The sequence below is a fragment of the Vitis riparia genome, chromosome 15, assembly GCF_004353265.1.
Source record: "Vitis riparia cultivar Riparia Gloire de Montpellier isolate 1030 chromosome 15, EGFV_Vit.rip_1.0, whole genome shotgun sequence".
NCBI classification, from domain to species: Eukaryota; Viridiplantae; Streptophyta; class Magnoliopsida; order Vitales; family Vitaceae; genus Vitis; species Vitis riparia.
In genome coordinates this window covers 20,842,839-20,861,349 of record NC_048445.1, presented here as the reverse complement: position 1 = coordinate 20,861,349, position 18,511 = coordinate 20,842,839, and the positions used below count along the sequence as shown (strand labels likewise).

The 18,511-nt window shown below is 33.5% G+C and overlaps 1 protein-coding gene across 1 annotated transcript; it reads right to left on the bottom strand.

Moving 5' to 3' along the window:
* Positions 1–2,774: 2,774 nt before the first annotated feature.
* On the bottom strand, positions 2,775–11,148 carry LOC117932076 (chromo domain-containing protein LHP1). The gene is made up of 5 exons (XM_034853112.1): positions 11,097–11,148; positions 10,796–11,012; positions 7,967–8,695; positions 3,240–3,300; positions 2,775–3,160 (listed from the first exon to the last, which is right to left on the bottom strand). The coding sequence occupies exons 1-5, from the start codon at positions 11,146–11,148 to the stop codon at positions 3,113–3,115; spliced, it is 1,107 nt and encodes a 368-aa protein (XP_034709003.1). The 3' UTR covers positions 2,775–3,112.
* Between the last annotated feature and the right edge of the window lie 7,363 nt (positions 11,149–18,511).

Below are 18,511 nucleotides of genomic sequence, written 5' to 3'. Positions count from 1 at the left end.
TATTATAATTCTATATGTAGTAAAACTATATAGCATTTATAGTTTATTGAAATCAATCATTTTTCAAAATTAAAAAAATATATATATCAAAAAAATTTCTCTTTAGATTGGACTATTTTATTATTAAAAATAATAAAAATTTAAAACATTTATTGGGCTATCTTTGGTTCTCGAAAAATTCAAGAGAAAATGTGAGGGGAAAAAAATAAAGAGAAAAGTGAAAGGAAAAATAATAATAATAATGAAAAATAAAAAAAAATCAATAAATTATTTTTATATGCTCCTTCAAAATCATTTCACTTATATTCCTCTATAATTTAAAGATTAAATCATTTTAAAATACATAAATTTCTAACTAATTATAATTTTTTTTTTTTTTTTTTTTGTATTTTTCGTTACAAAACCAAAAATGAGAAAACCATTTTCCTTGGTATTTTTTTTTTCCCTTAATACTTTTTTGGAACCCAAAAGAAGATTGTTGATTCATTAAGTAGTACTTTTATTTTCAACATTTAATACTAAAATAAAAGAACAATAAATAAATAACATAATTGTCATTTATTTATTTGCTTATTATTTGAGATTGATGAAACTTTCATATCACTTTGATACCTTGGTATATTTTTAGTTTATGTTTGGTTAAAAAATTTTAAATATATATATATATATATATATATATATATATATATATATATATATATATATATATATTAAGTAATTTTTTAAATTTTAATTATAGTATGAAAAATATTATAAAAAATCAAATATAATTAAAATTAGTAAAAAAAAAATTATATATTTTCAAATTATTTGATTTTTATCTAAAAAAAATGTAACTTGATGTTGTAGAGTCTCACTACCTTGACAAATATTTTTAACACAAGCTTAGATTAATAATTTAAAAAAAAAAAAAAAGGTTTCTTTGATAGAAAACTCCTAAAACCATGTCTATTTTCCCTTTTTCTAATAAAATTTAATGTGAAAAGATGACAATATCCTCTTTCATCTACTTCACACCGTACTCACCCAAAAACCTAACCTCAACCCTCCACTTTCCTTTCCCTTTCCTTCCATTACCAAAGGTGGCTAAGAAGAGGGCACTTATGTCATTTTATATAGCCTTTTATTTGATACATATACAAATCTATTGGAGAAGATTAAACAACTATATCTAACGTTTTCCTTCGCATAAAATTAGAATTCTACAAATTTGAAATCAAATACATAATCTATGGATTTTGCAACTTGTATATTCTCCAAAAGGTAAACAATCCATGAAACCTATTCCTTTTTCTTTTAAAATGTACATAGAAGCCTTCTATCAAAGATGACAGGACCTCACACCAGATTATACAGAATCAAGAACAGCACAACCATAAGCAAAGTTCCAAGACCAAACCCACCACCATCATATCCAGAGCTACTGGTTTGCTGGACTGCAGAAGAAGAATACATGGAATGAGGACGACCCGGAAACACCACAGTAAGCCACTGTATCAGTACTAACAACAGTAGTGTGAGAAGCACCATCACAAAAGAGAAGGTGAACCTGCCGTTTGAGTCTGTACCCCCTCCCTGAAAGAGAAGCACTAAACTTCCCAGAAGAGACAGGAGTGTAGGGCCACATATAAGCAGCCCAAGGGCACCCACCATTATAGATGGAACCAGAGAAGATGGCCCTCTGTTTCTCATGACTCAAGCTCTGTACAAGACTTGGGAGCTAGACAATCAGAAAAAGATTAGACTGAAAAGGGTGTTATTAAGGGACTGTTAGTTGCAGATAGCACGGACTTTGAAGCAATCAATCTGATGCTTTCCCTTGGGTCTATATGATTAGTTGATCCATGCCATTGTCCTCAAGCAAATTTGTCTCCTCTATTTTTCTTTTGTTTATGCATGATGGAGATCAGCTTGGAGACCAACTCTCCCCTACTCTATACTAAAATATGCTACAAATTAATAAACTACATCAATGTGATGCCTACCTTGAGCTATCTTCCAAGGTGGATGAGATGGTAGAAAAGGTTTGTTTTTGTTGAAGATTCAATAACTAGAACAGCATGCAGAGTGACATTCATTTGTTCTCGATGATTTCAAGAAGGTCGATTAAATAAGAATAACAACAATAAGAGATAAACTCAAGATTGGATGGATGGAGACAGCATCCAATATGTACATTGTTCTGGAACAGGGCACAGGGGTTGCCCAAGAATGGAATGTAGAAAGATAGGATGCCAATTCATGATGAACTTAAAACCAAGGCATGCTTCAAAACAAGTATAAGAATTTGGCAAAGCAAATATCTTCATCCTAAATGTTAGATAGGTTTTATCGACAAGAATACAATATGATCAAGTCACTGCCAGAAAGCAGGGCTTCCTCAAAGTTTAATTCAACTTAACTTATGAAAGGAAAATATTGAATCATACCCAGTTGCCAGTTAATGCAACTCTGTGTCTGGCACAGATTTTCCAGGCTGAAAAGGAATGGTATAATAACGTAGCTTGAAAATTGGCGAGAATGGAGAATTAAGGAGGAATTTGGAAGAAATTGAGACATCTTCACAAACTACTATAAAATGTAAACAAAATGAATTCAAAGAAATTTTAGAAGATTGCTTCTATAGGCCTACTGAAAGCCTATTAATAACTCCCTCTATGAGATATCGTTACAAGGGGTTAACCATGAATGAGTGTAGAGTGTAATTTGATTTCTTTACCAGGTATATATAACGGTATATCCAGAAAAAGCACAATGAGGTCTAGTGCCACGTAAAACCAAGGAGCAAAGAAGCTTAAAAGAGAGTCTTGTCATTAGGGACAAAAGGTCAAACACGTACCAGAAGTTAAAGTTGTGAACAAGACTTTCTCATCGCTAAGTAGCTATTCATACTAATCACCAACACCCACAAACAAGAAGAAAAAGAAAGACATGGCCTCCTGCTATTCGACTCAGCCTTGCAATATTTACCACCCACCCAAGAAAGTTTGAACTGGTTGTCCTGCACTATCACTTGCAACTACAAAATTCCAACACAGCATAAGGAGAAAAGCAAAGATGACGTGGCTCCAGCTACATATGCTCATGCTGTCCATAACTACATATTTTCCAGTCAAGTTGTAGGACTGTAACGGAGATGTTGTTCGTAAAAGTTGATTAACTGCCATGCAAGAAAAGATAACATCACCGACTTTAGCACTGAAGAGGAACAAAGCAATAAAAATGGGCAACAAGGTTACCAGAAGTGGATTGTTAGCCTTGAGAAATTTGTTATCCACCATCACCTCTTTTCCATCAGACCTATAATTAGACAGACAATGTAAGAATGGTATAAAAATAAATGAAGCTTCAAGAAACAAAAATGTAAATTGATAAACCAATTCATGTTCATCAACTCAAGATCTAAAATGCTTATTCATTGTGATATTGTTCGACAACTTACCATACAATAAAGATCAGTCATAAAGAGCCCAAATCACTTTCTTGTTACACAATATACTATCATAAACATTATCAAAGCACTTTTGTGTTTATATACAAGCACTTTTGTGTTTATATACAAGCAACAAGTGCTTCTTCTTAAAAGTGTTTCTAATGGAAGCTCTACCAACGAAAGCACTACACACTAAAAGAGCTTTAGCCAGAATCGCTCTCAAACAGGCCCAAAATCAATTCAATATGCACCCTGTATTGGCAACTGAAGACATCCAAAAGCTTAAATAACCAACAGAACTCTAGCCACCTTTAGATCTTGAGCCAGGATATTTATCTCAATTAAAATATTACCAAATAAGAGGACTAGGAAACTGGAAAGAGAAACCTCTCCTGTCTCTTAGTTTACAACATATCACCTCAGTGCAAAACCACAGTTTGTGTTATAATATATACCACATTTCTAACAATTTCCTTGACAACTGATTTCACATATTGAAATGTGGCTTCCTCTGTCCACAGATGTGATTCACCTATGAGTGTTATAATGTATACCATATTTCTATCAAATTCCTTTACAACTGATTTCACATATTGAAATGCAGTTTTCTCTGTTCATGGATGTGATTCATGCACATGTACACAGGATGTGAGGCTGGCACTCATAGGTAATGAGAGAGATGGTTATGAGGTTCATCACAATACTGAAACATCCATGGGCAGGGAACGATTAGAAGCTTGATTATGCAAACAAAGGAAGAGTGAGAGAGTGAGTGAAAGAGAGAGAGAGAGAGAAAGAGAGAGAGGAGAGGAAGGAAAATTGTAAAAATATTCCATAAGAACCATCAAAGAAAAGAAATTTTTTTTTGAACAATAAGCAAAAGAATTGTATTACGAAGAGGCGCTAAAAGCGACCCACAAAAGTACAGAATAGAGACACTCACCCCCTTACAAATGCCCCCAAACAACAAGGAAAAACAAAAAACTTTCTCCCTCATCGTGAACCCACCCAATCTATAAAATCTATTAAGGTCGAAGGACCACCTTTTATCCACAATTTGGTCTCCAACCAAAGTAAATACACAAAAGAAGCTTTCAGCCTTTGGATGGACAACACACAATCTTCAAAAGCAATTTTATTCCTTGCCTTCCAAATGACCCAAAACAAGCATAACGGTCTCACTTGCCACACTGCCTTCCTCTTTTTACCCACAAAAGAGCCCCTCCACCCTAAAAGGGTTTCCTTTACCAAAAAAAAAAACACCCAAGACACTCCAAATAAAGAAATGAGCAACATCCACACTTTCCTTGTTTTTTCACAATGAAGAAGGAGGTGATCAATCGACTCCTCAAACATTTGGCACAAAAAGCATCTATTAGCCAAAGCCCAACCCCTCTTTTGCAAACTGTCTAAGGTTAGAACTCTTCCCTACGAAGCCTCACAAGCAAAGAAACTTAATTTGGGCTGCACACAAGAGTTCCATATAATCTTCGAGTGGAAAGAAACAAGAGAAACCGGCTGCAAGGCCCTATACAAAGACTTTACTGAAAACTCGTCATCCTTCGATTCCATCCACCTCACCCTATCCTCCTCACCCACATTACCCTTCTTCCCATCCAAGCAACAAAACAACCTTTCCACCTCTTCCATCTCCCAATCATTGAAAGGTCTAGTGAAACAAGGACTCCAACTTCCTCCCCTTTCCCCCGTAGCTGTCCAAACTTCATTTACCCAAGCCTCTTTAGAAGTTGCTAGAGCAAATAAACAAGGGAAAGCCTCGCACAAAGGGGTGGTTCCACACCACTTGTCTTTCCAAAACCTCACCTTCTTTCCATCAAAGAAAAGAAATACCAATAAGCAAACTAAGACCCTTTCTTTTAATGAAGGCAGAAATTAGATAAAAGGAAAAGGAATACAAAGTAGGATGAGGGATCTTTCTGAGAAACGAAAAAATACAAGATTACATCTCTTCACTATATACAACAAGAAGCAAAAACCTCAAACAAGCTCCACCTGGTACCATCCACCACCAACCAAAAAGATCCCCTCTCCTCTAGCAAGGAGATTAAGGCCCACTTCATAAGACAAAGGAAAACCGTAGACATAGTGGACTTATGTGGGATTTTGAAAGCTCAAAAGTGCGCCAAGACATTGAAGTTCAAGCTAATTCTGCTACCTTATGCGGAATTTTGAAGCTCAAAAGTGTGCGAAGACATAGTGGATTTGATGAGCAAAACACAAAGAAAAGAATCACAAATAGGTTGAGAAACGACCAAGATATCCATGTTACAAGATAGGTCAAAAACATAGTGTAGCAGGAAGGCACCAAGAGATCCACCTAGTGCATTATTACGCCAAGGCTAGGTGCATTTGCACTGGATATTACCTTGCCAGCCACTGAGCAAAAGGAATGCGATCAGGCTGAGCACATTTAACTATTTTTGCACAAGTTTAAATGTTCCAATATGCCAAGTGGATTGCTATGTGCCTAGGCTGCATGCAATGCATTAAAACAGCTTGAAATTCAATTTTCAAAGCACTAACATGTATTAAGGTTGTTACTGAGAGTTGGGACAATGGCATATTATTGTTACAAGCCCAAATGAAGAGTTGCCATATGTCATTCATGATCTCATGTGAAGGAGCCTATAAATACAAGGTTCTATATTTCGAATATATTGAATTTCATATCAGCCTTTGGCAGAACCTTTCAGACAGAAATTCATACCCTGAGAGACTGAAATATTCTATAATGTTTGGTTCTTCATCTCAGGCTCTACATTAAGAACATTTTGAAAGAGCTTCAGGACAATCAACTTCAAAATCATATTCTTCTCTCCTTCTAAAGTTGAATCATAGAAGTGATTAGATTTTCTACAGAGAATTTTCTGCTGAGACTTCAATGTGAAAAGGGAGATGCTGATGTGAAATCAGTGATATATATATATATATATATAGACACACAATAATTCTTCATTCATTCATTCATTTGTGTACATCAATTAGTCTTATTTATGGGCTTCAAAACACTCACCTTCATAGTAACTCTTTAAAACTCCTAGTAGTGGAGCCACATGCTACCTTTAGTCCTCTGCTTGATTAACCAAGACATCTGTGCTATGATATTTTCATGTGCCATAGCAAATTTGTGAGGAACATGAGGATCGAGTAAAGGAAAATCCCATGCTGGTGAGCATTTCTGAGAGGTGCATAATAGGAGAATTGGGGGGTGGGGAACAAAGTCAAAGAAATTGTTTATAATTTTTAAAATGCATAGACAGAAGAGATTGCAGCATAATGGGTAAACACTTTTACTTGAGTTGTTCTTCCCTGTTCTAATTCTTCTTTTCAAAAACAAACAATTACCAGGGAAAATAAAAAGAGAGAAAAGGGTAGAAAAAAGGAAGAGTCGTTTAACAAAGAAAACCCAAATATGCAAAAGCAAAGGCCCACGCAAACACAAATCCCTCAAACCAATTAAAGGACTGAAAGTGTCTTCTCTCAAGAGCTGGGGTCCTCTTAACCTTAGAAAAAAAAAAAAGGAAAGAAAGAAAAGGAAAAACACTCTTCATTTTCAGATTATAGAACACATTTGCAATCTTATCATAGTGTATTTTTCCTTTTATTGAAAACAAACAACTCTCATTGAATTGTAAAAGGATGCATAAAGAAGGATGAATTACTCCTCACAAAATAGGAAAACTGACCAAAAATGTAGAGAGTTACAGCTAAAGATGGAAGAAACTCCCCTACAAGATCTCCAAAGTATTCTCCCTTTCTAGCTTCCTTATCCTATCGTCAACCTTAAACAGCACACTAAACAGAATGAGTAGGCAAATGGTGCTGGAAAAGGAAAGCTTGAATCACGATTACCAATATGGCAAAAAATAATCAAGCAATCATTAAGCATCTACAAATTAATAACAAACCACCAAGCTTAGAATCTACTAATTAAGGTGAAACACTGAAAATAAACCATACAAAATAGCTAAAAACAATAGCTTACTCTTAAAAAAGATATTTTCCAAACAACCAAGCTCCTAAATCATGCATAGCACGCACTTATAGGGCTAAAAAACCTAAACAAACCTAAAGCTACTAAAAGCATAATCTATAATATCCTACAAATACAAAAACAACAAAATGGAACCCAAGAAAATCACATTTAACACTTACCATACTAATCAAAAGAGTAAGTAAAAGTACAACCTAAGGAAATTTATAAATAAATCTCCCACTTCCCATTATGGCAACATTAGAAAGTCACAAGTAATACTTACCATGTTAATCAAAACCTACATGCTTTGTCCTTAATAAATAAAAATACTAAGAAAGGAATTTTATAAATACATCTCCCACTATCCACAGTTTCCTCCTCGTATTAAGCACTTACCACTTTTGCCCTAAATAGCTTGTGATCAACTTATCCTCTTCCCTCAAAGAGACAAAGATGAGCTTTAGGGAAAAAATACTATATGCATAGAGTGATTAATGGAAGCACAAAAGCTTAGTAGTTGTAGTTAGATCACAAACCTCATGGCCATAAAGGTGACTGACACATCCTGGGCATCATTTGATATGGAGGCAGAATAGCTTATAGGCTTGATGATCTCAGTGATAGCAGACATATTTATGGCACCATCAAATTTGTTATTGAGGCCCGAATCATTCCCTGGAAATTCAGGGCTTTCAACTCTACCACATGAACCAATTTGAATTCTTGTTGCTGTATTCTGTATGTCATTTGGTTCACACGGGGCAAGATCTTTCGTGAACCTTTTCACAGAACCAGATTTTCTCCGTCTAGCTCCTGTGCGGCGACTGCTTTGATCCATTTCAACACGTTCAACCTTGGAATGCCCATTCATGGGGCAATCACCTTCCAAAGCCTTGACCTCTTGGAATTGTATTTTGAATTTATTGGCATTGCCTTCATTGGACCCTCTAAGCTCTATAAGCTTCGGATCTGAATCGTTGTCCTCCTCCCTCTGTGGAATTTGAAGGGAAACATCTCCAGACCCATTTTCATTGCTTTCCTTGGTCATTTCCACATTGTTGACAGCCCCATTAACCCCCTCAATATCAGCATGACCCAAAGTGTTGACATGCGTAGATAGAAGATGCTCATCATTGATACGAAAATGCACACCCCTTACATTACTAGCACCAGAACGCTGCTGTTTCTTCTTGGGAAGGGTTTGAGCACTACCTCCAGACTTGCGCTTGCGCTTCCGAGAAGACCTATTTCTCTTAGATCTCAGCCTTCAAAAGTCAAGCAAAAAAAGAATGAAGAGAAGAAGAATACTTCTAATCAGTTCTATCCAAACTCCAACCCTCCATTTGGTTGCCAAGAAAACAAAGCAACATAAAAAGTGGAAATATATCAAGTTTACTCTCTATCAGTTGCACAAATGGAAAAATGTTGGTAATTTTCTCAGCAACCAAACACCTCAAAAAAAATACACCACAGGAAAGAGAAAAAAAAAAAAGGAAGACTAAACCAACTCAATCAATCCATAAACTAACCCTCCGGCTCTTAAAACAGCATTCAAGCTTCATGGTCAAAACAATTACACAAAAAAAAAAGGAAAAAAAAAATTAACAGACTTGACCATTTAATCAGTCCAAACTTGAACCTCTAGTTGATTTTTAAAATAGTATTCACACTTCACACTCAACAGAGTTGGAAAAATTCATAATAGTAATCAAGCTTCATATTCTCTACAATCAGACAAATGGAAAAGGCAAGTAATCCTCTCATAGATCCACACTAATCCCCATTTCATTTTCAAAAGAGTATTAGAGCTTCATATTCCATATAGTCACACAGATTCAAATGGCAATCAATTTTTTCTGCAACCAAACACCACAGGGAGAAAAAAAAAAAAAAAAAAGAGGAAGACTATAAACCAATTCAATCAATCCATAAACTAACCCTATTGCTCTTAGATAGCATTCAAGCTTCATGCTCAAAACAATTACACAAAAAAAAAAAAAGACAAAAAAAAAAAAAAACAAAGGAACAAACTTGACCATTTAATCAGTACAAACTAGAACCTCCAGTTGATTTTTAAAATGGAATTCAAGCTTCACACACTCAACAGAGTTGAAAAAATCCATAATAGCAATCAAGCTTCATATTCTCTACAATCAGACAAATGGGAAAGGCAAGCAATCCTCTCAAAGATCCACACTAACCCCCATTTCATTTTCAAAGGGGTATTCAAGCTTCGAATTCTATATAGTCACACAGATTCAAAAGGCAAGCAATTTTCTAGGCAAGCAATTTTCTCTGCAACCAAACAAATGATCCAAAGCTCAGAAAAACAAAACAAAAAAAAACTAAAATAACATGCAAGCCCCATCTTCAAAAGTATCAACAACTTCTGCATAGACTGCAGATTCTAAAATAGCATTCAAATTTCACGGTTAAAGAAAAAAAAAGGAGGGGAGAGAGAGAACCAAGCATGAACAACATACTAGAAATCAAATCAATCTACCCACACTCTAACCCCCATCTGGTTTTTGAAGTGGTACACAAGCTTTATCTCAGCAACCAAACAAACCCACCAGAACACAGAAAAGAAAGCATGAAAAGCATGTACCCATCTTCAAAGAGTGTTCAATTTTATACTCCTTTGCAGTCACAAAAATCCAAAATGCAAGCAATTTTCTCAGCAACCAAACAAACCCTCCAAAACCCAGAAAATAAGAAAATAAAAAAGCAAGCAACACATTCATAAGCATCAACAACATAAGAACCGGAATGCAAACTCTGAAATTCGGTTCAAGCTTCATCCTTTAGACAGTCAGCAAAATAAAACCCAAGCCAGGAAACACACTACAAATCAATTGAATCTATTTGTAGTCTAACCCTACATTTTTATTTTTAAAACAGCATTAAACCATTATACACCTGTACAGTGACTGCAAAGCTCAAGCAAATTTTTTAAGCGACCAAACAACCAAACACCCCCCAGGGGAAAAAATATCCCAGAAAAGAAACAAAAAGTAATGGCAAAGTACCTATTTTCAAAAGCATCAATGAAATCAGAAAAGGACAGCAGATTGTACAACAGTATTCAAGCTTCATACCCTTTACAATTAAAAAAAAAAAATACAAAACAAAACAAAACAAAACCAAGGCAAAAAAAACACACACACATACACACACACACGAAATCAATTGAATCAACCCACACTCCGACCCTCCAATTTATGTTTAAACTAGTAACCAAGCTTCATACTCCTCCACAGTGACACAAAAGCAAAATGCAAGCAATTTTCTCAGCAGCCAAACAAACCCTGAAAACTAGGAAAAGAAAAAAAAACCAAAAGGATGAAAATAAATAAAGCAAGTACCTATCTTCAAAAGCATCAATGACATCCGAACAGGCCTGAAGATTCTCCAAGGGCTCCCAAGTGTTGGCGTTCTCAGGCCAACCCCGCCATTTGATGAGGTACTGAAGCTGACCCTTGCGAACCCTCCTCCTCCTAATGGCCTCGATTTCGTAGAACCCATCGTCCAGCTTCGGCCGCTCAGACTGCTCCCCCCCTTCCCCTTCCCCTTCCCCTTCCCCTTCCCCTCCCCCTCCCCCTCCCCCTCCCCTCCTCCACTTCTTCTTCTTCCTCCTCCTCCTCCTCCTCCACCTCCTCATCTTGCTGAGCCTCCTGATACGGCGTCGTTTCGTCTTCTTCGTGCTGGGCTCCGCCATCGTCATTGTGCTCTGGGTGTGGGTGAGGGTGAAGGTTGGGGCCATGAAACGGCGTCGTTTGGGCTTCGGTTTTCCTCTTGGTCTTCATTGTTGTGTGTAGCGTGGGCTTGGGATTGAAGAAATGGCGTTGAAAAGGGCGGTATAAATGTGGGTCTTACACCTACTCGCTTGCCCTCTTGCCCAGAGGGTTTCAGAGGGGCCACCCTATGCCATTCAGCCTGTCTTCATCAGATTTTGTCCCTTCTGTTTTACTTCTTCACTCAGTTTTCTATTTTTTTCTTTTTCTCTTTCCTGAATTTTTAAATTTAAAGTTTTTATTTCATTTTATCCCAAATTTTCAAACCAATAAAACTGTTTTTTACACAAAATGAGAAGTGATAATAATTTTATACAACGTTTTTTATTTTTTTTAAATTGAAAAAATCTAATCAAAAATAATTATTTTAGATATTAAAAACACTAAAAATATTTCCCAGCTAAAAGCACTTTTTACTTTTTAAACATTTAAAAAATAGAAACTTTTATCAAATATTAAAAATACTAAAAATATTACTGAAAATCATTGTACTTTTTAAACATTTAAAAAATAGAAACTTTTATCAAATATTAAAAATACTAAAAATATTACTGAAAATCATTGTTAAATAAATTATTAATATCATTAAAAAAATATTTTAACAATAATTTTATAAAATAAACCTTTATAACATTTAAAAAAAATTAAAAACACTTTTTAAAATCATCACAAAACAATATCATTTTTTTAATATTATTTTCTCCCATCATCAATTATTAATAAAATATTATTAAATTTGAATAGAATATTATTATTAAAATATTATTAAATGTGAAATAATAACCATAATTTTAATTAAATTAAATTAAATATTTTTTTATATAATTGTTACCGGGACAGCAATTAGGTGCCTCTACAGTTTTATTTTTCAATTTTTGTTTTAAAATTTTAATTATATTAAAAATAAAATTATTTATAAATAAATATGAGATAAAAAAAAGTATAAGATTTCTTCATACCTTGGCTGCCTGTTTTATTTTTTTTATTTTTTTATTTTTATTTAAAATTTTAATTATATTAAAAATAAAATTATTTATGAATAATTTTTTTCTTTTTTTGAGAAGTGATTTTTTAACTTATATTTGTTGGAAAAGGGGAAGAATGAAAAAAATGAATTAAATGATTTTTAATTTAACTATATATAACAAGGGGATTGGATGGATATCTAAAAAAAAACTCGTTTCATTATCATTTTTAATTAAACTTTTTTTTTTTACATTAACCTAAGGATTATAATGAAAGAGCTCACTTTCATCCTATCCAATCTTAATTATTTAGATTAATTATTTTTTTTCATTCCAAAGAACCTTAAATGTGGTAGGGAAGGTTTATTTTATTTATATTTCTAAAAAAAATTATATTAAAATTAATTATATTAAAAATAAGTATATTTTAAAAAATACACAAATATTATAAATTTTATGTTTATATTTATGAGATTCTTTTTATACATGCAAAAAAGTGAAAAAAAATAAATAAATGAAATTATTTTTTATTTTATTCTATAAAAAGTAAAATTTTCAAATCCAAACTTGATATTGGGTTTTAAGAAAAAAATTTCTTGAACTTGCCTATAACCCGTTTATACTTTTCCCAAATCCATCGAGGTGGGTTTGTAAAAAAACTATTTTATTATTATTTCTAGATACCATAAAAACATTTATTTATTTTTTTTATCTTGGGATGTTAAGAAAAAAAAAATCAACCCAAAGAAAATAGTAAATGTAAGGAAAATATCATAAAAGAATTTTTTTTTTTCTCTTAAAAAAATTATTAATGGAAAATATCATAGTGACCACCAAAATATGGAATGGTTGGTTGCACAAAAGTTTCAGAAGTAACTAGACTCCACTAACTGCACTAAGTGACTTCCTACTAACTAGCCAACAACATACCACCTTCTACAAAAGAAAAAAAACAAATGCCTAACGACTATGACAAATAGCAGAAGAATTTTGACTCATTCAGCAATGTTTGGGTAGAAATAATAATATTTTATGTTTGTAAACGGGAGATTAATAAATTATTTTTATACACCTACTCATTGTATTAATTTTCATCTTATATATAAAATTAAATAATTTAAAAATATAAAAAGTTTCTAATTAAGTGGACGTTTAATAAACTAACTTAATAACTTAAAAGTGACTTAATAACTTAATTTAAGTCGTTAATTAAATTATATTTAGTAAAATAACTTTTTTTTTTTTTTTTTTATAGACAAAGAGAACCATTAGATTAAAAAAAATGCCAGAAAACAGGGAGCGCTCCCTAAGTACACAGGTTGTATACAAAGAAGGCCTAAAACAAGGCAACAAGAGAAAAATAAAGTCTAATAAGGATTAGCTAAATAACAACCCTATCACCCAACAAAATCCGAAAAGAGAGATAGTCCAAGTCCAATTCCACAAATTGTTGAGACCATTCAAGTAGGGACCGAAGAAAAAGTTTCCTCAATCTCGTATTTGTCATCTCTTCCTCTAGGAAGGTTTTTCGATTTCGCTCTTCCCAAATACACCAAAACAGACAAATAGGCGCCATTTTCCAAACTACACTCCTTTTCTTCCCCATGCCTTTCATTTTCCACTCAAGAAGCAAATTTCTCACCGAATCCGGAAGCACCCACACCACCCCAAACGAAGAAAACAATAAGTTCCAAAGACCCCTTGTCTTACCACAATGAATTAGGATGTGGTTTGCCGTTTCCTCATTTTCTTTGCACAGGTTGCATCTATTAGCCATAGACCAACCCCTCCTCATTAGCATATCTATAATGGAAATTTTACCCCAAACTGCTTCCCAAGCAAAAAAACGAGTTCTTAAAGGGGCATACGAACCCCAAACCTCCTTTTTTGGAAATAAAGGGCTATTGTCTTCCTTCAAAGACCTATAATAAGAATTTACTTTAAACGTTCCTTTTCTCTCAATTTTCCAAACCAGAAAATCCTCCCCTTCTTGCACCCTTACTGCAGAAATGTAGCCCAAAAAGCGGTTCACCTCCTCTAACTCCCAATCTTGAAAGGGTCTTCTAAAGTGCACCTCCCAACCCCCACCTCCACCTTCTTGTCTTCCCCACAGATCAACCACTATTGCAGAATTATTAGCTACAATTCTAAACAGCAAAGGGAAGAGATCCTTTAGCTTAGAATCTCCTATCCACATGTCCCACCAAAATCTGGTTCGTCTCCCATTTCCAATATGAATCCTAGTTCTGAGAAAGAATTCCTCCCAACCCTTCCTAATGTCTTTCCAAAGGCCCGTCCCATAAGACTCTCTCACCTCTCTAGTGGTCCACCCACCTTGTACCTCCCCAAATTTACCAACAATGACTCTTCTCCAAAAACTCTCCCTTTCTATAGGAAATCTCCATAGCCATTTTCCGAGCAAAGCATGATTGAAATCCTTCAAGTACCTTAACCCCAACCCTCCATGCCTCTTATCTTTACAAATAACCTCCCATCTCACCAAATGGATCTTCCTTCTTTCCTCCATATCTCCCCACAAGAACTCCCTTTAAATTTTTTCCAATCTGAGTCTCACTTTCCTTGGGATAACAAAAAGAGACATGAAGTAGATAGGGAGATTTGAGAGTGTGCTCTTTATGAGGGTAAGACGACCTCCCTTAGAGAGATATTGTTTTTTCCACATAGCCAACTTTCTCTTGAATCTTTCTTCTACCCCATCCCAAACTCTACACGACTTGTGGGATGCTCTAAGAGGTAGGCCTAGATAATTCGTAGGGAGATTCCCCACTTTACACCCGAAAACTACAGCAGCTCTATCCACCTCTTCCACTCCCCCAATTGGAATAATTTCGCTTTTCTGCAAATTAATTTTTAGACCTGAAACTACTTCAAAGCAGATAACAACCCACTTCCAAAAAATCAGCTGATCCCTATCATCCTCACAAAAAAGGAGAGTATCATCAGCAAACAATAGGTGGGAGACTGACACCCCTTCTCCCCGTCTTCCCGATGCCTTGAAGCCCCTAATAAAACCATTCTCTTCAACTCTTGAAATTAAACTACTGAGCGCTTCCATGATTAGCACAAACAAGTAAGGTGAGAGTGGATCACCTTGCCTTAGGCCCCTAAACGTTGAGAAGAAATCTGTGGGAGTACCATTCACTAACACTGCCATTCTCACAGTCGATATGCAACAAAAAATCCATTTACTCCATTTTGGACCAAAACCCATCTTCTCCAAGACTGACATGAGGAACCTCTAGTTTACGTGGTCATAAGCCTTCTCAATGTCCAATTTGCACACTAAGCCTGTCCCAACACTTCTCTTCCTTGAGTCTATCACCTCATTAGCCACCAAAATAGCGTCCAAAATCTACCTCCCTTCTACAAAAGCATTCTGACTATTCGAAACCAATTTTCCCATTACTCCTTTCAATCTATTTGCTAGAACTTTAGCAATAATTTTATAAAGACTCCCCACTAGACTGATTGGTTTATAATCCTACACATCACTAGCCCCCTCTTTCTTCGGGATCAGCACTAAGAAGGTTGCATTATGGCTTCGAAAGATCACATTCTGCGAGTGGAGCTCCTCAAAGACCTGCATCACTTCCCCCCCAACAACAGGCCAGCAGGTCTTCCAAAATAACTTAATGATATGACTTAAAGTGAAAAACAACTTTTAGTAATTGATAAAAATAATTAATTTATTTTTAAGTCTACGTCTTCATTTTATCATTTTATCTTCATTTATCCTAATTATCTCCACGACATCCATTATTACTTGACCTCTTTTATCTTAATTGTACTTTATGAGGATAAATATGTCCATTTAAATATTTAGAATAAATTTTAGGTTAATTTTATTAAACAATTTTAATATTTAAAGAAAAATTAAATAATAAATTTAAATCAACAATTTAAGTATAATTTAACTTAAAATCAACTTAAGTAATTAAGTAATAAATATTAAGTTTTATCAAACACCCCCTAATTCTAATTATATTTAATTCTTTTCTTGTATTCCTCATGATAAACCAAACATGAAAATTTTATTTTTCTATTTTTATTAATACTTTTTTTCACTTTTCAAAATACTTTATTAAAATTAAATAAAAATAATAGAAAATGTTAAAAGATTTCCCTCCATACTTTCCTTAGATCATTTCTTTACCTTCTTCTTTTTTATATATTTTTTTTCTCTTTATTTATATTTTATTTATTTTTACCTTTTTCTTGTCTTGGTATTACAATTAAAATATAAATTTTCTACTGATGCATTTGCTTGATGGATATCTTTCAAGTAATTATTTTATATTTAATATAATATTGTGATATGCATAATTTGAAATTTTTTAATTTTATTAGATATAGGTTCTCCTTAAACTTAAAATAAAAATAAAATAAAATAACTGAGAAATGGAAAATAAAATGAGTGGAACTATTTTTATTAAGGAATGACTACCTTATTTCCAAGTATAAAATAATAATTTTGGAAGTTTTATTTTCCTTAAATATCAAATCTAAATAAAATTGAGAAAATATCTTATTTAATTATCTTATATATTTCATATTTCTATCCTTAGAATAAATAAATAAAAAGAGAGTGGACAACCCATTTCCACTCTCTTTCTTTATTTATAAATGTCATTTTTATAAACACTTGAAATATTTTAAGAGAAACTTTGATTTCTCAAAACTATTTTAAAAATTATTGCCAAAACCCTTGTTTATTTGGGAAGACAAAGATCAACACACAAAATGAAAACCAAACATAGAAAATTTTTATGTGTAAGTGTGGACCACGCATTTCGGCTGATGCGTTTCCCACTCGATGGGGAGCTCAATTATTATCAGAAAAATGATTTTATTAATTAAGAAAAAATGATTTGGAGTCGCCACTTATTTTGTTTTATTTTAAAAAGGTAAACAAAATAAGAAAGAAAACCCTAAGTGTGACTCCTTATTTCGGAAAAGGTGGTCTACGAAAAACCGAATCGGGTTCGGGAGTCAAGTTACTTATTAGGAAGGTACGGCAAAGACCGTAGCACCCCTCTAAGTCCCTAAAGTCAGGTCTCTACTAATAAAACGAAGCTAATGTGGCAATGATGAGGAAATCAATGAATACTCATAACGACCATACAAATATGGGAATCAAAACACTCAATAAAGAACAACTGAAGTGAGAACGGGGCATACCTTGGTGTCAAATGATCAATGCGCTATCAAGAAAGAGAGTTAGTACACAATTAAAGAATGATCTCAAGCATGTCATAGAGCAAAATGAATCAATCATGTGTAATAATCAAATCTATCAATCAATAAATCAATCAATCAGTCACATATGTGGGGCCCCCACCAAAGCCCGTTTATTTTTGCATGAATTAATCCCATAAATTCCATTATTCGGAATTATGGAAAATTCATTCATGCTTATTAAAATCAAGAGGAGCAGAAGATTGTTCAAAAACTGGAATGGAATTAAAACTATTTGAGAGAAAATTGGATTTTTGAAATTTATTTGAAAAATTAGAGTTTCGAAGATTACTTGAAAATTGGAGTCTCGGAGTTTATTTGAAGATCAGACTTTTAGAAATTAAATGTAAGAATGAGAATTTCAAAAATTAAATTTGAAAGAGATTGGAATTTTGAAAATGATTTGAGAGTTCGGGATTTTAAAAAATTAAACTATGAAAATTAAGACCTTGGAAATTAAATTTTGAAAGAAATCAGAATTGAAAGTTATTTGAGAAGCAAAAACTGTGGAAATTGAATTATAAAAATTGGAAATCTTGTAAATCATTCGAAGGCGGAGTTTTTAGAAATAAACGGATAAAATGATAATAATCATGATAATAATAATAATAAGTAACGGAATAAATGCTAGAATTGGCATATTGGAAATTGAAAATTAAGTTCAAAAATTGGAAAATTAGAATTTCAAAGAACTAAATATGGAAATCGGAATTTTGAAAAATTATTTAAAGACGGAATTTTTAAATAAATGAATAAGTGAATAAATAAATGAACGGGATAATATTAATGACAAAATAATAATGATTGGGTAAATAATTGCAGAAGTTAAGGTTTCGGAAATCGGAAATTGGACTTAGGGATTGGAAATTTGATGAATTACTTAGGGATGAAATTTTAAATAAACGAACAATCGAATAAATAAATGAATAAAATACAAAAATATTAACAATTGGATAAATAATCACGAAGATGGAAATTTTGGAAATTGGAGGTTGAATTTAGAGATTTGGAAATTTGAAGAATTATTTAGAGGGGTGTGGACCCCGTATTTCGGCTCATGCATTTT